This window comes from Dipteris shenzhenensis, chromosome 26 (assembly GCF_047967505.1).
Source record: "Dipteris shenzhenensis isolate YYH24624 ecotype China chromosome 26, Dip_SZ_1.0, whole genome shotgun sequence".
Lineage (NCBI taxonomy): Eukaryota > Viridiplantae > Streptophyta > Polypodiopsida > Gleicheniales > Dipteridaceae > Dipteris > Dipteris shenzhenensis.
This window is the reverse complement of record NC_141621.1, coordinates 3,809,841-3,828,948: the sequence shown is the minus strand read 5'-3', so window position 1 is coordinate 3,828,948 and position 19,108 is coordinate 3,809,841. Positions and strand designations below refer to the sequence as shown.

The following is a 19,108-nucleotide window of genomic DNA, read 5'->3' as shown; positions in this document are numbered from 1 at the left end:
GAAGAGCAAAAGGAAGAACTTTTAAAATTTTCCCTTTTAATAAAAGTCTGTTCGTATTTGGGAGAAAAAAAAAGCAAAAGGTGAACGAGCGAGTGCAAACGTGGTGGGTCCACGCAAGCCATCTCTTCCGCACACGCACAGAGAGTTAGTGCACACGCGCTCGTTTGCCGTGGAGTAAGGAGTAAGTGGACCGACGGAAGAGATGGCCTACATGGACCCGCAACATCTGCACTCGCTCCTTCACCTTTTGCCTTTTTTTCTCCCGAATATGAAGAGACTTTTATTAAAAGGGAAATTTTAAAAAGTTGTGCCTTTTGCTCCTCTTGTGATCACCTAATTCGGTAGTCATTACGGTTGCGATAAGGGAGCAACTAGGGAAGAAATTTGGCTTTTTCTAGCGCGTTTGCTTTCAATTAAACGTGGAGTAAGGATTTGGAACGAGGCGTTTGCCGGTCCACCTACTCAGAGGGTAGGGGGCTCTTCTTATTCCTCGTCAGCTGAGAAAACACAGAAGCTTCTACTATAATAGCGGAGCACTGTTAAAGTTCCAGCTGGCCCAACGGATAGTCCGTGAAGGAAGCTGTAGTAGGTGGTGGTGGTACACAGAAGCAAAAGAGAGAGAGCTAGCAAATGCGCCTCTGTTTCGAAGAGCTGCGCCATGCCTCCGCCTCCTCCGCAGCCGCTGCTCTTCCTGTTGCTCCTCTTAGGCCTCTTGTGCGCCACCCCCTGCGCCGCCCTCCTCGACCCCCAACAAAACATTACGCTCATTCTCAGTAGCCTCGACGGCTTCTCCCTCTTCAACCGCCTCCTCTCCAGCACCTCCGTCGCCTCCCAAATCAACTCCCGCACCTCCATCACCGTCCTCGCTCCCAACGATAGCGCTATCTCCCCCCTCCTCGCTGGCTATGTCGGTGGTGGCATCCCCGCCCAGCAGATCTCCGATACCCTCCGTTACCATGTCCTCCTCGAATACCTCGACCTCCCCCAGATGCTCTCCCGCCCCCCCTCTCAGTTCGTCACCACCCTCTTCCAAACCACCGGCCGCGCTTCCGGTGAACTCGGCTGGATTAGCCTCTCCGTCCAGCCCGATGGTTCCGTTGGCGTTGGCCTCCCCTTCCCTAACTCCCCCCCCAACGCCACCATCGTTTCCACCCTCAAGCTCTTCCCCTACAACATCAGTGTCTTGCAGATCGACAGAGTCCTCGTCCCCCCCCAGCTCACCCAATCCTCCCCCCCCTCCCCGCCGATCAACATCACCGACGCGCTCGTCAAAGCAGGCAGATTCGACACTTTCGTGGCGTTTCTTCAGGCTACGGGCGTGGATCAGATCTTCCAAGACAGCGAGAGCAAGGAAGGGATCACCATCTTCGCCCCTGCGGACGATGCATTCGCTGTTCTTCCCTCTGCATCCCTGCAGAAGCTCACAGCCCAGCAGAAAATCTTGGTTCTTGAGTACCACGCGCTTAACGCTTATTACCCCTTGGGCACCCTCAAAGAATTCAAGAATCCCGTCGCTCCCACCATTGCTACCTCGGACCCTCTCAGCGGCGGGGCGGGGCGGTTTACTGTCAATGTGACTAGCGTCGATGGAGTCTTCACAATCTACACGGGCGTGGACAGTGCCCCTGTCACAGCCACGATTATGGAGCACGAACCAGTGGCGATATTCGTGATCGACAGGGTACTTCTGCCTAAAAACATCTTCGGAAGCAGCGATGGAGCTTCTGGTGGTTCTCCGTTTTCCCACAGCCCCCCTGCTCCGAAGTCCGGTTCCCCTTCCGCGGGTTCCCCAGCAAATCCTCCCGATGCTTCACCCGACGTCTCCACTATTCCTCCCTCTGCCCCTTTGCGTGCAAGCCCTCCAGCTGCAGGTCCCTCATCGATACCCGCGAGTGCTCCGACGTACGCTCCAACGGTACCCTCATCTTCATCCGCCGCTCCAGCTGGCGTCCAAAGCACCGTCACGGACTTTATTCTGCTACTGGGTTTCTTTTGTTTGCTGGCTCTGCTTTGATGGGAAGCAGCTATTCACCAAATTTTGTTATTAACCCCGTGTAATGGCTGAAAAGGGGTGCCATACCTTCACCGCAAGGATTTTCTTTACAACAATTAGGACACAGCAGATACAAGCCCTTCATACAGTTGAACGTATAGTCATATTCAAATTTTCATCGTCCATGTATAGATGAGGTGATGCCACTTTAGTCAGCTAGGCTACTTGTCAGCATGTCAATATCAATAATGTCTCATGGTTCGTTAACGAACAGAAGGCACAGATTATTTTCAACATATTTATAGAAAAAGCTTTTCTTCCCATCCCACTTGTTCACTTACACAAGTCCACTTCCATTGGTGATTTTGTGTCGCTCAAAGTCGTTTGTGTGAATATGTGAAGTCGAGTTTCTGACATTAAATGTGGTTAACTATGGATTTTTTTTCGCTCAAAATGGTTTGTGTGTATATGTGAACTTGTGAAGTCGAGTTTCTCAGCTTACATTCACAATGGCTTGTTCTTTTCAACGAGTACTCATTTGAATGATCTCGACCCCAACAAATACTTTACAAGAATCTTGCTTAAAGCAAAGTAGCATTCCTAGTGCCCACTCTTAAGTCAAACCAAATTTTATATAGTTAAACTTGAAGGTCCTTAAAGTACCAAGTTCAAGGGAGTAAATTTTCAAGCAATATATACATACCGTTAAGAAATTTGACATGATTAGAACCCCCTTCATTTGAATTTGAGATTCTCGTTAAATTCTTGACTAGCCCTTATTAATTGGTCGAAGAAATAGGCCCTTAAGAATCATGCCAAGACAACTGGAAAGATTAATAATAGACTTCATTCGCCTTGGAGAGTGCACCCTATAGATCGTCCATGGGATGTGATTCCAAAAGAACGGAAAATCTTCCTATGGTACAGATATGTCATACACATCAAACTTCCTATATCGCTTCGATTTGGCTTTTCTTTGGATGGAGGAAGGGGAGAGAAGACGCATGTATTATGTGCAGTGGCAGCCCCAAAAGCTACCCAAGAGCTAGGGAAGGGTGGGTCTCCCTAATATTAGATGTCATAAAGTATCCCTCCTAGGTAAGTTGTTGCCTCGCCTCTTTGCGAGCCCGGCGTTGTAGCCTTATCGTGTCGACCAAATACCCCGTCGATCGGCGCGTTGACTGTATCTCGTCGGTCAACTTATGTTGACCCAGTGTCGTAGAACTATCCCGTCGACCTAACCTTTGACCACGGTCTACCTCGCCACATCGATTTAATGCGTGTTAGAGTTGCTATCGCATCGATCTGACAACCATTGACCGTCGCTATAGAGCTACCCCGCCAACCGTTGCCAACGTGCTACTCTGTCGCCGGTGTGGTGAACCCACCCCCACGCCCATGGTCATATTCGTATCCATCCGGTCGTCGCGTTACTCCCATCACGTCACCCATCATTATTTTCATCCGATTGACCGTCGCTGTTTTGATCCCGCCATCTGGTGTTTTACACTTACTCCGTCGTCGTTGCAATACACTTATCCCACCGATTGCTGTCGTTTCGATCCCAATGCCTGTCGCGATACTATCCTGCCGATCGGCACGTTAGTAAGATCCCACCGATTCCCTATCCCACCGCTCGCCATTATTCCGTATCCCCATGCTCGCAAGAATAGCCCTCGCAACCGTTCGTGCTGACCACGTGGCAATATTTATCCCACCGATCGTTGAGATACATCTATCCCACCGCTCGTGGTTATATTCTTACTCCGTCGTCGTCGTTATATTCTTGTGCCGTCACTCAGTGCTATATTGTATCCCTTCAAGCGTTGCTATAGAGCTATCCCACCGACTGGTGCGATACCTTTGGGGTAGCCAAAGAATTAAAAGAAAATTCAAGAACCTCAATTCAACCTAAGTGTTCCCAGCCAAGGCCATCCCACATGCACTTGAGGTCCGGAAGGATGTTGACAAAGGATCCCGTGCCAGAAGAAAGCGCTTCGAGCTACGCTTAGCCCACCCTCCATCCTAGCTGGGAATCCGAAAGCTCGATCCAGAGCCTCCACTCATTCGTAGGTCCCCGACTAGAAACTCTATCTAGTTTTGACGAAACAGAGAGTTTGGAAGAAGCGATGCAAGACCCCTCGGGTCCAAGGGCCTCGAAAGCTCCATTCACAAGTGTAGCCTCTCCCAACTCTCCTGCACCTTTGGTTGCATCCAAGCTTAGAGGTACGTTCTCTAACATGTTCAGCCGCTTAGGACGAATAGAGTCGGCAGACATGGAGAACCCCTTTGTCGGCATGTCCGCAGGAAGGGAAGGCCAGCTACAGATAGCTCCCAAACCCCAAACCGGGACAGAAATCACCTTCGCCGATCCAGGTCCCTCTGCCTATGCCAGACCTCCCCAGTGGGAGAACATGGATGATGAAGATCCATGGATGAGGGAATTCCGTAGACAAGACCCAAGTCGAGGGGATACTAGGAACTTCCAAGGTGGAGTGCCTTATGACCCTTTAACAGCCCCGGTGCCATGAGCCTTCATCAACTATGGGGCACCACAGTTGCCACCCTACCGCCCGCTGCATGGAACCAACGTTACCATGCCCACAATTTCCACCCTACCGCCCGCTACATGGAACCAACGTTACCAAGCCCTAGGACCCACCGCTTCCAAGAGTCTGTTCCTTCCCGTCTATACCACTTGCACCAATGAATGCAGGCCTTGGTACCTTCGTCCCAATGCCGGTACCAGCAACTATGTGGGGACCACCACCTGGGCCAGGCCTAGACCAGCCATGCGACCCGTCAGGCCCACAGCAACACCACCTCTGCTAGCCGCTTAAATGGTGTTGACTGACGAGGCAATGCGTATTTTGGTGAACTCCCTAGGAAGGGGGGCAACACCACCTCCACCCACCCTAGTGTTCCCTACAGGGATGGCAAATCCCTCGAGAAGCCATCCCCTAGCCATCTCCAAGCTAATGACCAAGTTCCTAGGAGAAGGAGACCCGGTCTCCCACATGGAACGGTTTGAACAGATTTGTGAAGCCTTTGGTGCGCCAGGTGACCTAGAGATGGCCAATGCGTTTGGCTTCAACCTAGATGGCAAGGCATGCCAATGGTATAGGGCTCTCACCCTAGAAGAAAAGATCAAATGGGAGACATTGAGAAAGGCTTTTATTGTGGGGTTTGCCCCCAGCGGCGGCCATAAATGGAGCCCGATCAACGTGGAACTTACTCCCCACCTACTAATAATAAGTGAATAAAAGTGGATCCCTGAGCGACAAGGAATCCCTGAGGGATTACATTGCTAGGATTAAGCACCTCAATGCTCGTTGTGAGCCATATGAGCGGATGAGCGACGAACGACTGTTGCCTCACTTCCTTATCGATTAGCAGACCCGAAGCTACGCAACCACCTCATGGTGATGAATCCCAGCTCCTTTGATCTATGCAGCAAGGTGGCCATCCATATATGTGACAACTTGATGGATAAAGTGAATTCAGACAAGGCCTCGGCCCCCTCCAAAATAGCTCCATCGGTTAGGTCCTTGAGTGTAGAGTCAATCAAGAAGGAGGCTAACGAGCCTAAAGGCTTGATATGAGTGAGCTGGCCTCCAATCTGTTAGATCAGCTAGGCCAACAATGGAGGATAGGAACCTCCAAGGAGGCACCGAGCAACCCCCACTTGTTTCCACAAAGAGACAATGTCTGGTGTGGGGTATGCAATGGCAACCACCCCTCCAATGAGTGCCTGTGCCTAAGGGCAAGGCCGGCACTCTACTGCGCACACTGCCATAGGTGGGGAAATCATGATACCTCCCAATCCGAGGTCCCTTCCCCAACCCATGTATTAAATGAGACCCCCATTAGCCCTAACAACCCCACCTAACCCCCAGATCTCTCGCTCTAGTCTCAGTACAAGACTCAGCCAGCTCCGCTACCACCACACATACTAGGTCTACAGCCCCCGCTACCTCGTATCACCCCAGTCAATCAAGTGTTGGTTGAAGAATTGCCCAACGACTGGGAGGAAACAGATCCTGATCATGGACCTCATGATTACTAGCCCTATGAGGAGGGAAGTGGTACCTTGATCCACTACCTCCCGCCAGAGGATCAACAAGTCCCCATATTCCAAACTGTCCCCGTAAACACAAGGGCGAGAGATCTAAACTCAATTGCTTGGAGACCCCCGCCCAAGTTGATTTGCTTAATCAACTTAATAACTGCATCCTCTTTTGAATTGCAATCTATGTCAAGATACACTATTTCATTCTTATGTATATCCTCACTTGCAAGAAACATATTATGAGATTCATTGGCATTGCATCCAATAGAGATACGTGTCATGCATTAAATTCATGTTGAAAATTTGAAGAACAGGATGAAAGATAATCCCCATGCACAAGCTGTCAACTTTATCATACTCATAAATTTGACACAAGGTTCTAGCAGGAAATAATTTGATCGTCAAAGGTAAATGATTATCGATACTTTGTCCTTGGAGGCTCACATCTAGTAGAAGAGAAAAGGCAACTCAATGTTGAGTTTCCACAATCAATAACACAAAACATGGAATTGTGCTGTGTATGCTAGATTGACTCCTAAGGAGGCAAAGTTGTTGGCCTTTGAACACAATAATGACAATGATTATTGGGAAGTCGATGTCATTGATTGAAGGAGTACATTTTTATCACAATGAGTTTGTTGTATAACCTAAAGAGGATTGGTCTATTGTCACTCCAAATTTTGGTTGTCTTTGTTAAATGAGACCAAGATTTCTGTAGCTATAAACGATCCATGATGGCCAAGTGATAGCTTTAGAACATGGGATGGAATGTTCCAAATTGCATATCACAATGGTGAAGTATGGGATCTTATAAATGAAATTTTCACAAAGTGGGAGAACTTAGAAATAAAAGGGCAAAAAAGAGTCATGTTAAAGGAAGCAAGGAAGACCCCCATGTAATGAAGGATTTACCTAAGGAGGTTCATGCCTCATCATCGAAGAGTATGAAAGGAATAAAAGATGAGACTCTCATTAAGTCTGTACTCGGTAGAGTTGCATCTAGGGATTTATCACTTGAAGAAATGGGCAATGAGTTTGATCAATAAGTAGACATCTCTCATTTTACTCATAAGGCTTCTACTGATTTTGCATTATTCTCTATTTAAATTACTTGTGAACTTAGTTTCGTGAGACTGACATAAAATATATATGAAAATGTAGGTCTCCCAATGTTATAACATCTATTATCAAAGAAGTTCCTATCAACCTTACAAAGCAATAATCCATTTAAGTCTAGAATGATAGCTCGTTTATGATTTCTATGAGTCTCCTTTGTATGCGACGAACCTTGCATGGATTCTCGCATTGAATAATTTGTTTTGGAGGACCATTCTATAGTTTCTCTTAAATCCTCTTTAGAAGTGTCCATCTCAATGTCCTCTTGTACTAGTAGAGTATTTGCATGGTTAAATGACTCATGTGAGCAATCACTAAATATATGCATAGATTCCCTTTCACTTAATGTGCAATGTCCTACACTATGGGATTCTTCTAATGTGGAATGAGCCACAATCCTATGGAGATTGTTAATATCTAAGTTTTCATGTACATGAACACTTCTATAAGGATCTTGTATATCTTTATCTTGTTGAACATTTTTCTTGACAGTAGTTATTAATTGAGAAGCACTCGTCAAGTACACATATGAAAAACAATATTAAGTTGTGTCATTTATATATTAAAGAAACTTTCAAACAATTGTGTCAATTAAAATAAAGCAATCTAGGGATGCAAGGATTATGTCTCTTCCTTAATGCTCTTCATAGCATTGCAAATTGCATTTACATATATTTTGAACACAAGAAAAGTTTAACATTCGATATAAAAAGACTATGCTAACAATAACAACTAATATCAAAATGATAAAGAGAAAATACAAATCATCATATGTACCAAAAATAAATGTCAAATATTTCATATATTATCACTGTCTTGTATCATTACCTCTAGTATGCCCTTCATCATATGAACTCCTTGGAGATGTTGGATGAGGTTTCTTTGCTTCATTGTATATTTGTTTTAGAAGCTCAACACTTGTTATTGGAGTTGCCTCGACGAATGCCTTGCCTTTAGGAGTGTCTATTTCCATCCACACCTTCAGAGACTCATCAACCTCAATAAGCTATGCACACATTGCCTCCAAATCTCCCACATCACCTTTGGATTTTGTGAGGGCTAGACATTTTCTTTTCTTCAAGAGAGCTACTCGAGTGACAACCCCACCTGTGAATACATATACAACATTGTGTTCATCATGATAGTATGAATCAATTAAATGATCAACATATTTCGAATTCCATCTTTCTTCTACATTCTCTATTTCTATCCCAGGAGAGATTAGGTTCGTAGTCTACTGGCATGAGTTGGCCACGATTATAGTCATCTCCTTTGTAAAAGCAAACATGAAGCACATGTATTGGCATGATGTTCGATTGGCACTTGTATCATATGCACCCCATGCTCAGATGGTTTTCCAGTTTTGTTGCTTTGTACATTAAATTTAGTTCCCAATGACTTCTAAGTCCTTGACAAATGCAATAAAGACAAATTGATAATGCTTATTAATAGAATCCAAGAGTGTGAATAAGCGAGAAAAATCCTCTTGACTACACCGATGTGATTCTTCTTCAAACATCATGTTGAGGACAACAAGGCCCAAAAAGTATCACATGACAACTTATTTAAAACACCCGTGCTTTCAAAATGTGCTCCTACTGCAGATACTGTCCATGGCATCTTTTTATCTAATGATTCTTTAAATCCAACATGTCGCTTATAGCGTGAGGTGATCATATCTATCACTAGAACAGGCAATGGTGTAGGTCTCTTCATCTTGCTTAATGCATTTTTAATCCACTCTTCAGACCATCTACTTATTTTGTTATATTCATCATCTATAATTGCACAAGCAAATACGACAACATCCCAACTTTCCTTCTTATTACCTCCAGCAAGTGTACTAAAATGTGCCGTAGCTGCTCCTTGGAGAACCTGGTCTGCTTTCATCTTCCTTGTAGCATCTTCCATATCTATCAATTTCTCTGCCTTCTTTGACTTTCTTAAGACAACAGTATGCTTCATTATCTTATCGTGTAAGAATGTTGTCCTCAGATAGTCCCTCCAAACAACGAAACAAGGTTCGACAAACAGGAGTTTTATGCGGTGCGCTTGCCTGACCTTTGCAAAGTCCTCTCCCTCTTTGATCACATCTTTTGCTTTTTTGTCTTCTTTCAATGGTTCAATTTTCACCCAATGTGTTAGGGAGTTGGCCAGCTATGCACATTTTTTATATTGTCATCCACTTTTTGAAGATATCTTCTAGGGACGTGATCATGTGGATGTCGTGTTTATATGTGAGCTTGTCAAGGCTCATCTTTGTCATCTTAATGAATTTCTATCATCATCACATGACAAAATTATTGAGAATTCTTAATGCATTAGAATATTTAAGATAAAGGCAAGCCATAAACATATATAGCTTAACAAATTATAAATACTCACATCCCATAGATCACTATGTTCATGTCCTTTTTTTGGCCTTGCTGGCTTTTCGAAAGCTTCCCATTGTTGCCTAGCATGTGCGAGTTGATCCAAGTATGGGGACCTTCTCATAGTTTTAGCATGTACAATGCTTGCTATCAGTAAGCATTGAACTAGCTCCATATTTGGATAGTTTATAATTATTCTAGCTCGTCGAAACCTATTAACATTGATTTAAAAATGAAGAACACATTTCATAAGAACATATCGAACAATTCAACCAAGGAAATAAAATTCAAAAAAATGAAAGATTATTAGTGTACCTGTACAAAGCTTTTGTAGCTTCAGGGACTGCTGACTTAATGTCTTGAAGTCTTTTAGCAACTTCAATTGAGTGTTGCCCAGAAATAACAATGTAGTCCACACGATGAATGTCCTCTTTTTTTCAAAGTTTTTAATGGGCATTTATTCTTTCTGTCAAAGGGTACTAAGTCTCTCCTAAGTCTATGGTTATGTCCACAGGATGTGGTGCTTTACAAAAGTCCATAACCAGTATTAACACCACGGTTTCATTACATGGCCTATACACATAATAACTCCTGCCTCGTAACACTTTTTGACATCAATTTCAAAACTTGTCTCATACCCAAATGGATAAAAAGCTTTCCACCGCATTAAGGATTATGTGCCTACCATGAATTCCATCTCATTCTCTTAGTATCTGACGGCATCATGTCAAGGGGCTCTATCAATGGTGGACCAAGAGGCAAGTCCTCTTTGAAAACTCCAAGCATGTTTTGAATGTATTAATATATTTGTAAGTAACCATCAAATCGACCTAAGGTTGATTTGAAGTGTGTGTGAGTGTGTTACTCCAAGCATGTCTTGAATATATTATGCATTCTTAAGGGACCATCAAAATCAACCCTAGGTTGATTTAAAAACTCTAAGCATGTCTTGAATATATTGTGCATCTTTAAGGGACCATCAAATCATCGTAAGGTGGATTTGAAGTGTGTGTGAGTGTGCTACGTCATTTTTTATGTGGCAATGATCACCAAAATCGACCCTAGGTCGATTTCAAAACTCTAAGCATGTCTTGAATATGTTGTGTATCTTTAAGTGACCATCGAGGCATCATAAGGTGGATTTGAAGAGTGCGTGATTGTGATACTTCTGTTTGCATATGTGAGTGATCACATCAAATCGACCCAAGGTCGATTCAAAAAGATCAGCTAGTTGAGTGATCATCAAGTCAAGCCAAGGTTGATTTCAAAATCTTGGCCATTTGAGTTATTATCAAATCAACCTCAAGTCAATTTGCATAGCCTAGTCATTGTGTTTAACACCCTATGCTAGCAATTCTAAAATCGATCCAAGGTCAATTTCAAGTGTGTTTTAGTTTGTTGTTGTAGAACATATCTATATGTCGATTTGGAGTGTGTATTGGAGTGTGATCATCTAGGTAGCTATGTATGGAGTGCAAATTGGCCTTTGGTAGATTTACAAACCCTGTCCATTGTGTTCACCAAAGATTAGCACTTCTCAAATAGACCTAAGGTCTATTTGTAGTGTGGAGTGATTATCAATGAAATCGACCCACGGTTGATTTGAAAAGTGTGCCATTATGTTCAACACCTACATGCTCTGTAGGTGAGTCTTAAAAATAGAATTGTTTTTTAGGATGTGTTTTGTGTCTATCTCATGTCTTAGATTTTATTTGTGTTTGCGAATGATCACTGACATCCATCATATCTCAAAGCTTTCATATTCTCTTACAATATATGTATGTATTTTTCTTGCATTCTTTAATTGACCCAAGGTCAATTTGCAAGTTTTAGTTTTCAAAATATGGAAATAGATTTCAAACATCAATTTTAAATTAAAATTTTTATTTTTAAGTTTTGCTTTCATATTCCAAACTTTACTTTTACAGTCTTAAATCGACCTAAGGTCGATTTACAAGTTTTGGATTTCAAACTTTAATTTAAAATCAAATATCCATTTTCATATTTCAAACCTAACTTTCAAATTTCAAACTTCTCTTTCACTGTCCCATATTTCAAATTTGTGAGGGAGAGAGAGGTTCATACTTCAAACTTCACTTTCACAGTTCGAATTTCAAATTGACTTTGACATCTTGAGAGGAACACAGAGCTTATTTGGAGGATATTGGAACACTGTGGTAGGTTTTGCCCTTCCAGAATTTGAATCATAGATGTTTAATCAATGCGTAGGGAGAGATGAAGAAGAGAATGGAAAGATTGTAAAAGAAGGAGAGATCACAAAAAATGAACTCAGGTAATCCTTTTTCTGACAAGAAAATGGTTTTTCTTTGCTTTCTAATCTATCTTCACATTTGCGAAAGTAAAACCTTATGTAGCAATCTGTTTGGAGGTCGTTTTTGCTTCGACCATCGCTATTTAGAGCTCTTTTGCTATAGTTGTTTGTGAAGTCGTGTCTTTGGAGATCTGCAAGGAATTGTCTCCAATGGAAACTTCAGGGAAAATTCCCAAGAGAGACCCTTTCATGACTGGCCCACCTGCTGTGCTTGTGCCATAGTCAGTGAGTACACTTGCATGGTTGGCAGCCTACAGCAACCCTCACCCAAACTGGGCTGATTGGTTAGATCTAGGAGTGGTCGACTTCTGTAAATGCGTATCGCCTCTATCGATGGCTTCGTTCTTGTGTCTTCACTATCTTTATTCCTCTTGGAATCCTTGGGCTGTGTCTGCTACCGTGCCATTGGAGCTATCGTTGTTGCTACCTGTGCGGGTATGTATTGTGTTGACTTTAGAGCATTTGGGGCCTGGTCGTTTCCAAGGTGTTGAGACTCCACCACTTTCAATTGACCTGGAGCTTTTGTGGGAGCAGTGTCAAGGCTGGTAGGCTAGGAGGTGCTTGTGATCCTAGGCAGGCCCTTCTTACGAAAGTTTGACTCGTACATGATTGGCATACCAACAACATCTATTTACGGCATGAGGAGCAAATCGTGCAAGTGGACTTGCATACATACAAGGCCCATCCTCTGTCAGGACAACTATTCACCGTCGTGGGGTTTGACAAACCAACAGGAATGCATCCCTGAAATGTTCAAACTTGCGAGAGAGAAGATGACAAGAAGGAGGCAAATGAATTTTGGTATGCTCTCTCCCCGAGCCATAGTTCTCTCAGAATTGGATGCATATTCTAGCAAACATCGACATCCCAGAAGAATAGGGTTCCACATAACAAACGCCGAGTGAAAAGAGTTGAGCATAGTGGTTCCCCTCAAAATGTTTGACATGCTCAAACCTTGCGAGGTGTGCAGGGGTCAAACCACACCTCCACTGGCTAACATATGTGGGTGCCACAACTGCTCACCATGAGTTCTCCTCCAATTGGGGATCACGGTTGAGCAAGGTTACCTCTCCAGTCAACTCCATAAGTGCCATGAAGGAGCTCGGATTCGAAGCTCCCAAGTCCCAAAAGCCTGAAGGCTCCCACCAAGGCCAAGAGGAACACCACCCTGAGGGGAGTGGAGGAGGACGACAAAGAGAAGGAGGACCTATGACAGGTACATGGCATCTCCATGGATTACAACAAGATCAAGCTCATTCTAAAATTACCTCCTTCCACTAATGCCAAGGGACTACAGTAGCGATTTATGAGCCATACAGGCTACTATCAAAGGTTCATCCTATTTTATGTAGAGATAGCGTTACAAGCTGTTAGTAGTCTTTGAGTGGACCAAGGAATGTCAGAAATCCTTCGAGACCCTCAAGCTAGCTCTGGCCATGGCACTGGTATTGTGGGCCCCAAACTGGAATCTAATACTCCACATCCACATAGATGACTTAAACTTTACCATCGGATCTGTGTTAGCACAACCAGGGGAGTACAACCTAGACTACCTAGTGTACTTTGCTAGTCGACAATTAAACAATGCCGATGTTAATTACACGATAACAGAGAGGGAAGGCTTGGCCATGGTCTATGCAGTTAAGAAGTTCAAGCATTGCTTGTTAGCCAACAAGTTTGTCTTTTTGTAGATCATTAAGCCTTACTTTATTTGGTTAACAAGCCCTACATGAGAGGAGGACATCACAAGGTGGATGCTAATCCTTTTGGAGTTTGACTTCATCGTCATGGTACGTAAAGGAACGATCCACATCCTAGTCGACCACCTCTCAAGGGTTCCCAATGAGGAGGCTCCAACGGGAGTCGATGATGACCTCCCAGATGCTCCCCTATTTATTATTGACATAGTTCCGGAATGGGCAGTCGAAATAGGCCACTACTTGGCAAACGAGTTGCCTCTAGACAAAGCCCTCAAGAGGGACAGATCCCGCAAACTTATCAAGGATGCATCACCATATCAGTTGATTGCAGGCTTTTTATACCGCATGGGCAAGGATGGCATCATGCGCAAATGCATGTGCGAGCACAAATACATCGACATGCTTGAAGAAGCACATTGCGGGATAGCAGGCGGTCACTTTGCTATGCCACTGACATTACGGCATGTAAAGGGTTGTGGACAGGCCTATGGTGGCCAAATCTCTTGGGAGATGTAGCAAATGGCCTAGCTAAGAGCTCGAACAAGACATGCTGCAAGATTATAACTTGCACCATGGAAGCCAGTCGTACCGACTGGGAACACAAGCTCATTGTTGCATTGTGGGCCTACCGAACGTCTTACAAAGTGGCCACAAATCGCACCCCCTTCAGCCTAGCCTTTGGGGTGGAAGCACTTATGCCAATGGAATATGTAGTGCCCAGCCTCCACATCACTGTGAAGGAAAGGCTCACCAAAAATGCCTTGGCGGAGCACTTAATTGATCTCAAACAGAAGATTGTGTGCAGCCTGTTGCCTCCGAGTGGAGAAGGCACTACACAAAAAATGGTTCGACCACAACCTCAAAAATAAGGACCTCGAGGAAGGAGATCTCGCACTCCCCTATAGTGTCTCCAACAGCAAGCATAAAATTAAATACAGGGGCATGGGTCCCTACTATGTGGTGGAGGTTACTTCGCAAGGCGCATGCTGAATAACTACCATGAACGAAGTGGAAATTTATGGCTACCTAAACGAGAGCAAATTGAAAAGATATTGCGGCCCCCTCACCCTGCAGACCCTCCAAGCCATCCATAGGGAAAAGAGCTGAAGGCCGAGGTAACTCGGATGAAACGTCAGGCCATCGAAGAAGACAAGGCACATAATGTCAATCAGACAACAAACCCCACAATAAAAGCCTTTCTTAATGTCTCCCAATTGATCTTTTCTTCTGGGGTGAAAGCCCTATATCATTGGCCTGCCTTGCTACCCAGGTTGAGGCCAAACGCATTGGCCACCATCTCTAGGTCACCTGGTGCACCAAAGGCTTCACAAATCTATTCAAGCTGTTCCACGTGGATTCACTTTATCCATCATGTTGTCACATATATGGATGGCCACCTTGCTGCATATATTAAAGGAGGTGGGGTTCATCACGAGGTGGTCGTGCAGCTTCGGGTCTGCCAATCTGATAAGGAAGCGAGGAAACGGTCGTTCATCACTCATCCGCTCATATGGCTCACAACGGGCATTGAGGTGCTTAATCCTAGTAATGTAATCCCTCAGGGATTCCTTGTGGTTCTTTTTTACCCCATAAAATTGGCTGATCAGGCTCCATTTATGGCCACTAGGTGCAAACCCCACAATAAATGCCTTTCTCAATGTCTCCCAGTTGATCTTTTCTTTTGGGATGAGAGCCCTAACTTCACGCACATCTTCACTTCCTACTGCTTTCGAATTGAGTGATAGAGATATTCATCACTGGGAAAGGGACATTAAAAAGAAGCTTTTATACTAAGAGGCCACACCATACTATCCTCCCTTAGATGAGAATGAAGATGATAACATCCTAGGTGATGTTGTACTCAAGCATAGGGAAAAGGAAAGGATCAGCAGAGGCCATATATCTCAGCAAGCCAGTCTGCGCCAAAGAGAAAAGTGATACGTTGTTGAAAGAAGATCTTGTGGCTCAACATGACATGAACTGATATATATCGAGGAGTTTGAAGGGGCTGATTGGGTCAGATGGGTAGGTTTCGAGGAAACATTGCACCTCCTTCATAGACACCTTTACACTTAGCTCAAAACACTCTCCAAACTGTCATAAGACATAGAGACCCATAACTTTCAGCAGAGACATGATATAAAATATTCAAACACATCTAGATGTTTCTTGAAATGGGCCTCGCTCTTATATAAGTTTCATAAAAAACGGAGAAGTGGTCGGAAAGATATGGGCAGTTTACTGGACGGGGGTAAAAACTATCTGAAAAAGAAACAGTCACACATAGAGAGTCATAGATTTTTCGTTTAAAATCTAATACAATAACTGAAGACATAACATGATGCTCCTTGAAGAGAGATTTGTGTTGATATAATTTTCGTCCAAATCAGACCATCGAGCGAAAAGTTATGAGCAAAATACTGACAGGGGGTCAAACTGTCATGAAAAACACCTACTCCTTCTACTGGTGCTGAATTGGGAGAATACTACCTCCATGCTTAGACTTCATCAACAATCCAAGTCCCATAGAGGTCACCTAGGAGGGAAGGAATAGCCCCCCCTTTGTGGCTTGGGAAATAGATAAACCATGTATGCACAATGAGCAGCCGAATAGACAATACTTCTGACCACTTTGGAAGAGAAAGCAATGGAAAAAGGGAAGAGACATTCAAGAGAGAGAACCTGAAGTGACCTTCATTACCAATAGAGTGAGACTCCACTCCAATGCAACTCAAAATACTACAAACACAAGGGAGAAGAAGAGGTTTCATACATACAAGAGGGAGCGAAATCTCCAAGACTACTCATAGAGAGAGAATAAGCTAGAGAGAGATGGACTCAAGAGTCTACATAAGAGAATATCTACAAGAGGGAGAGAAGGCTCATGGAAGAGGCTTGAGGAGACTAGAGCTACAGAAACATGAGGCCTAATGGTGGAAGAGATGATGAACAAGGGAGAGGAGGGCTCCTTTTATAGAGATTTTGTCACCCTCCTTCACCCATTTACAATTGCTGCCTATAGATTCCTTTCCCCATCAATCACATAAGCCTATATGTCACCATCCATGTCCTTTTTGGCTACTCTTGCCATGTGTCCCATCAAAAGATGCTCAAGACTCTTAAAATATTGAGAAAGTCAAGAGTCTCCCACATGGAGCCCATAGGGACCCTCTCTCTTCCATATGTCCACATCCTCCTTATTCCACATAGGAATTCTAGAAGGATTCCTCTTGACTCCACACTCCTCCACATGCCTTCCACATGCTTGGCATGTGATCTCTCTTATATTATTGGAACACATGGATGTGAGCCCACCTCTTTATATGACTCACTCTTCCTATTTTCTAAAAACCCCATAATATCCCATACACAAATAACTCTCACCCCATACCAAGGTATTTATAATTCATACCTATGGTATTTACAATGATCCATTCCACTCATCCTCTCAATCCCATACAATATCTTAGAAAATAGAAATAAGTGGGAGCTGCTAGGCTATCACTTGATACTCAAACTCTTATCAAACATAGAGAAAAACAATACCAATGCCAAATAAGAAATATCAATTTTTGGCATCACGATACCCAGGCCTACATTCATTGGTGCAACCAGTATAGATGGGAAGGGCAGACTCCCAGAGGCGGTGGGTCAACGGTCATGGTAACATTGGTTCCATGCAGCGGGTGGTAGGGTGGAAACTGTGGTGCCCCATAATTGACGAAGGCTAGTGGCATCGGGGTTGTTAAAGGGTCATAAGGCACTCCAACTTGGAAGTTCCTAGTATCCCCTCAGCTTGGGTCTTGTCTACAGAATTCCCTCATCCATGGACCTTTATCATCCATGTTCTCCCACTGGGAAGGTCTGGCATAGGTGGAGGGACTTGGATCAGTGAAGGTAGTTTTTGTCCCAGTCTGGGGTTCGGGAACTATCTACTAGTGGCCTTCCCTTCCTGCGAACATGCTGGCAAAGGGGTTCTCCATCTCAGCCGACTCTGTTCGTCCTAAGCGACCAAACATGTTAGAGAACATACCTCTAAGCCTAGATGCAACTGAAGGTGCAGGAGAGTTGGGAGAGGCTACACTTGTGAATGGAGCTTCCGATGCCCTTAGACCTGAGGGGTCTTGCATCACTTCTTCAAGACTCTCTGTTTCGTCCAAACTAGATCGAGTTTTTGGACGGGGGCCTACAAACGAGTGGAGGCTCGAGATCGAGCTTTTAGATCTCGAGCAGCTAGGACAGAGGGTGGGCTGAGCGTAGCTTGAAGCGCTTTCTTCTGGCACGAGGTCCTTTGTCAAAATCCTTCCGGACCTCAAGTGCATGTGGGATGCCTATGGCTGAGGGTACTCATGTTGATCTGAGTTTTTAGAATTTTATTTTAATTCTTTGGCTACCCCAGAGGTATCACATCAATCGGCGGGATAACTCTATAGCACCGATCTGTGGGCTACAGGTATAGCAATGGACGGTGTGATATGGTTTTAGCGATAGGCGACGGTGTAAGCATATAGCGATAATGATGGCGGTGGGATAAGAATATAACACCAGGCGGTGGAATAGATATATCGCAATGATCAATAGGATAATGATTGCCACGTGGTTAGCACGAACGATCGCGGGCGTAGTGCTACGGGATAACAACAAGCGGGGAGATAGGGAATCGGTGGGATCTTACCAACACACCGATCAGCAAGATAGTATAGTGACAGGCATGGGGATCAAAACGGTGATGATTGGTGGAATAAGCATATCACGACGATGGTGGGGTAAGTGTAAAACACCGGATGGCGGGATCAAAATAGCGATGGATGGCATGATGGGAGTAACGCAAGAATTTGGCAAAGAACATTGCCACTTCATTATGGTGTGGGGGCTTTCCATATACCTCGATGTAGATTTGCTTGGCATTTTGTTGAATCCCTTCGTCTTAGCAATTGGCTATCTTCCACCTCCCGTGCTGGTCCAAAGCTTGGGTTGGGGTGCTTCCATTTCCCTCTGTTCTTCTGCATCTCCTCGCCTAACTACCATTATCATTCATGAAGGATACTCCAATGGGTCCAAGACTACGTAAGACGAAATTGCGTCCAATGGATGCCAACAAAAGTGGTCACTAGAAGCATCGAGTGAGAGCTTGTAGGAGTGTTTCAGAATTCATGTCTATCCATGATGAATACTATGGTGCTATGGGTGAAGTGTTTATGAAAAAGTAGAGGGGAATGATTATGAACACGGGTGTGGGGGTGGGTTCACTGCACCGGTGGCAGAGCAATCGGATAGCAAGAGTTGGTGTGGTAACTCTACAACGTCGGTCAATGACTGTCAGGTCGGCGCAAAAGTAACTCTGACATGCATTAACTCGGTGCACCGGGGTAGACCGTGGTCAAAGGTTAGGTCGGTGGGTTAGCACTACGGCATCGAGCCAATGTAGGTTGACTGGTGACATATGGCTAATGCACGGGTCGGCAGGGTATCTAGTCCGTGCAATAAGGCTACAGTGCCGACTTAGTGAGATAGTCACAAATAGTG

At 44.3% G+C, this 19,108-nt stretch overlaps 1 protein-coding gene across 1 annotated transcript; it reads left to right on the top strand.

Annotated features, from left to right (window-relative positions):
• The first annotated feature begins 624 nt into the window (after nt 1–624).
• LOC147884551 (fasciclin-like arabinogalactan protein 4) lies at nt 625–2,302 on the top strand. Its single transcript, XM_087397699.1, has one exon. The coding sequence runs from the start codon at nt 659–661 to the stop codon at nt 2,012–2,014; it is 1,356 nt and encodes a 451-aa protein (XP_087253825.1). The 5' UTR covers nt 625–658; the 3' UTR covers nt 2,015–2,302.
• The last annotated feature ends 16,806 nt before the right edge of the window (nt 2,303–19,108 follow it).

What these genes read in the sequence shown, in the direction of transcription:
- LOC147884551 (XM_087397699.1), top strand. Translation starts at nt 659, where the DNA reads ATGCCTCCGCCTCCTCCGCAGCCGCTGCTCTTCCTGTTGCTCCTCTTA.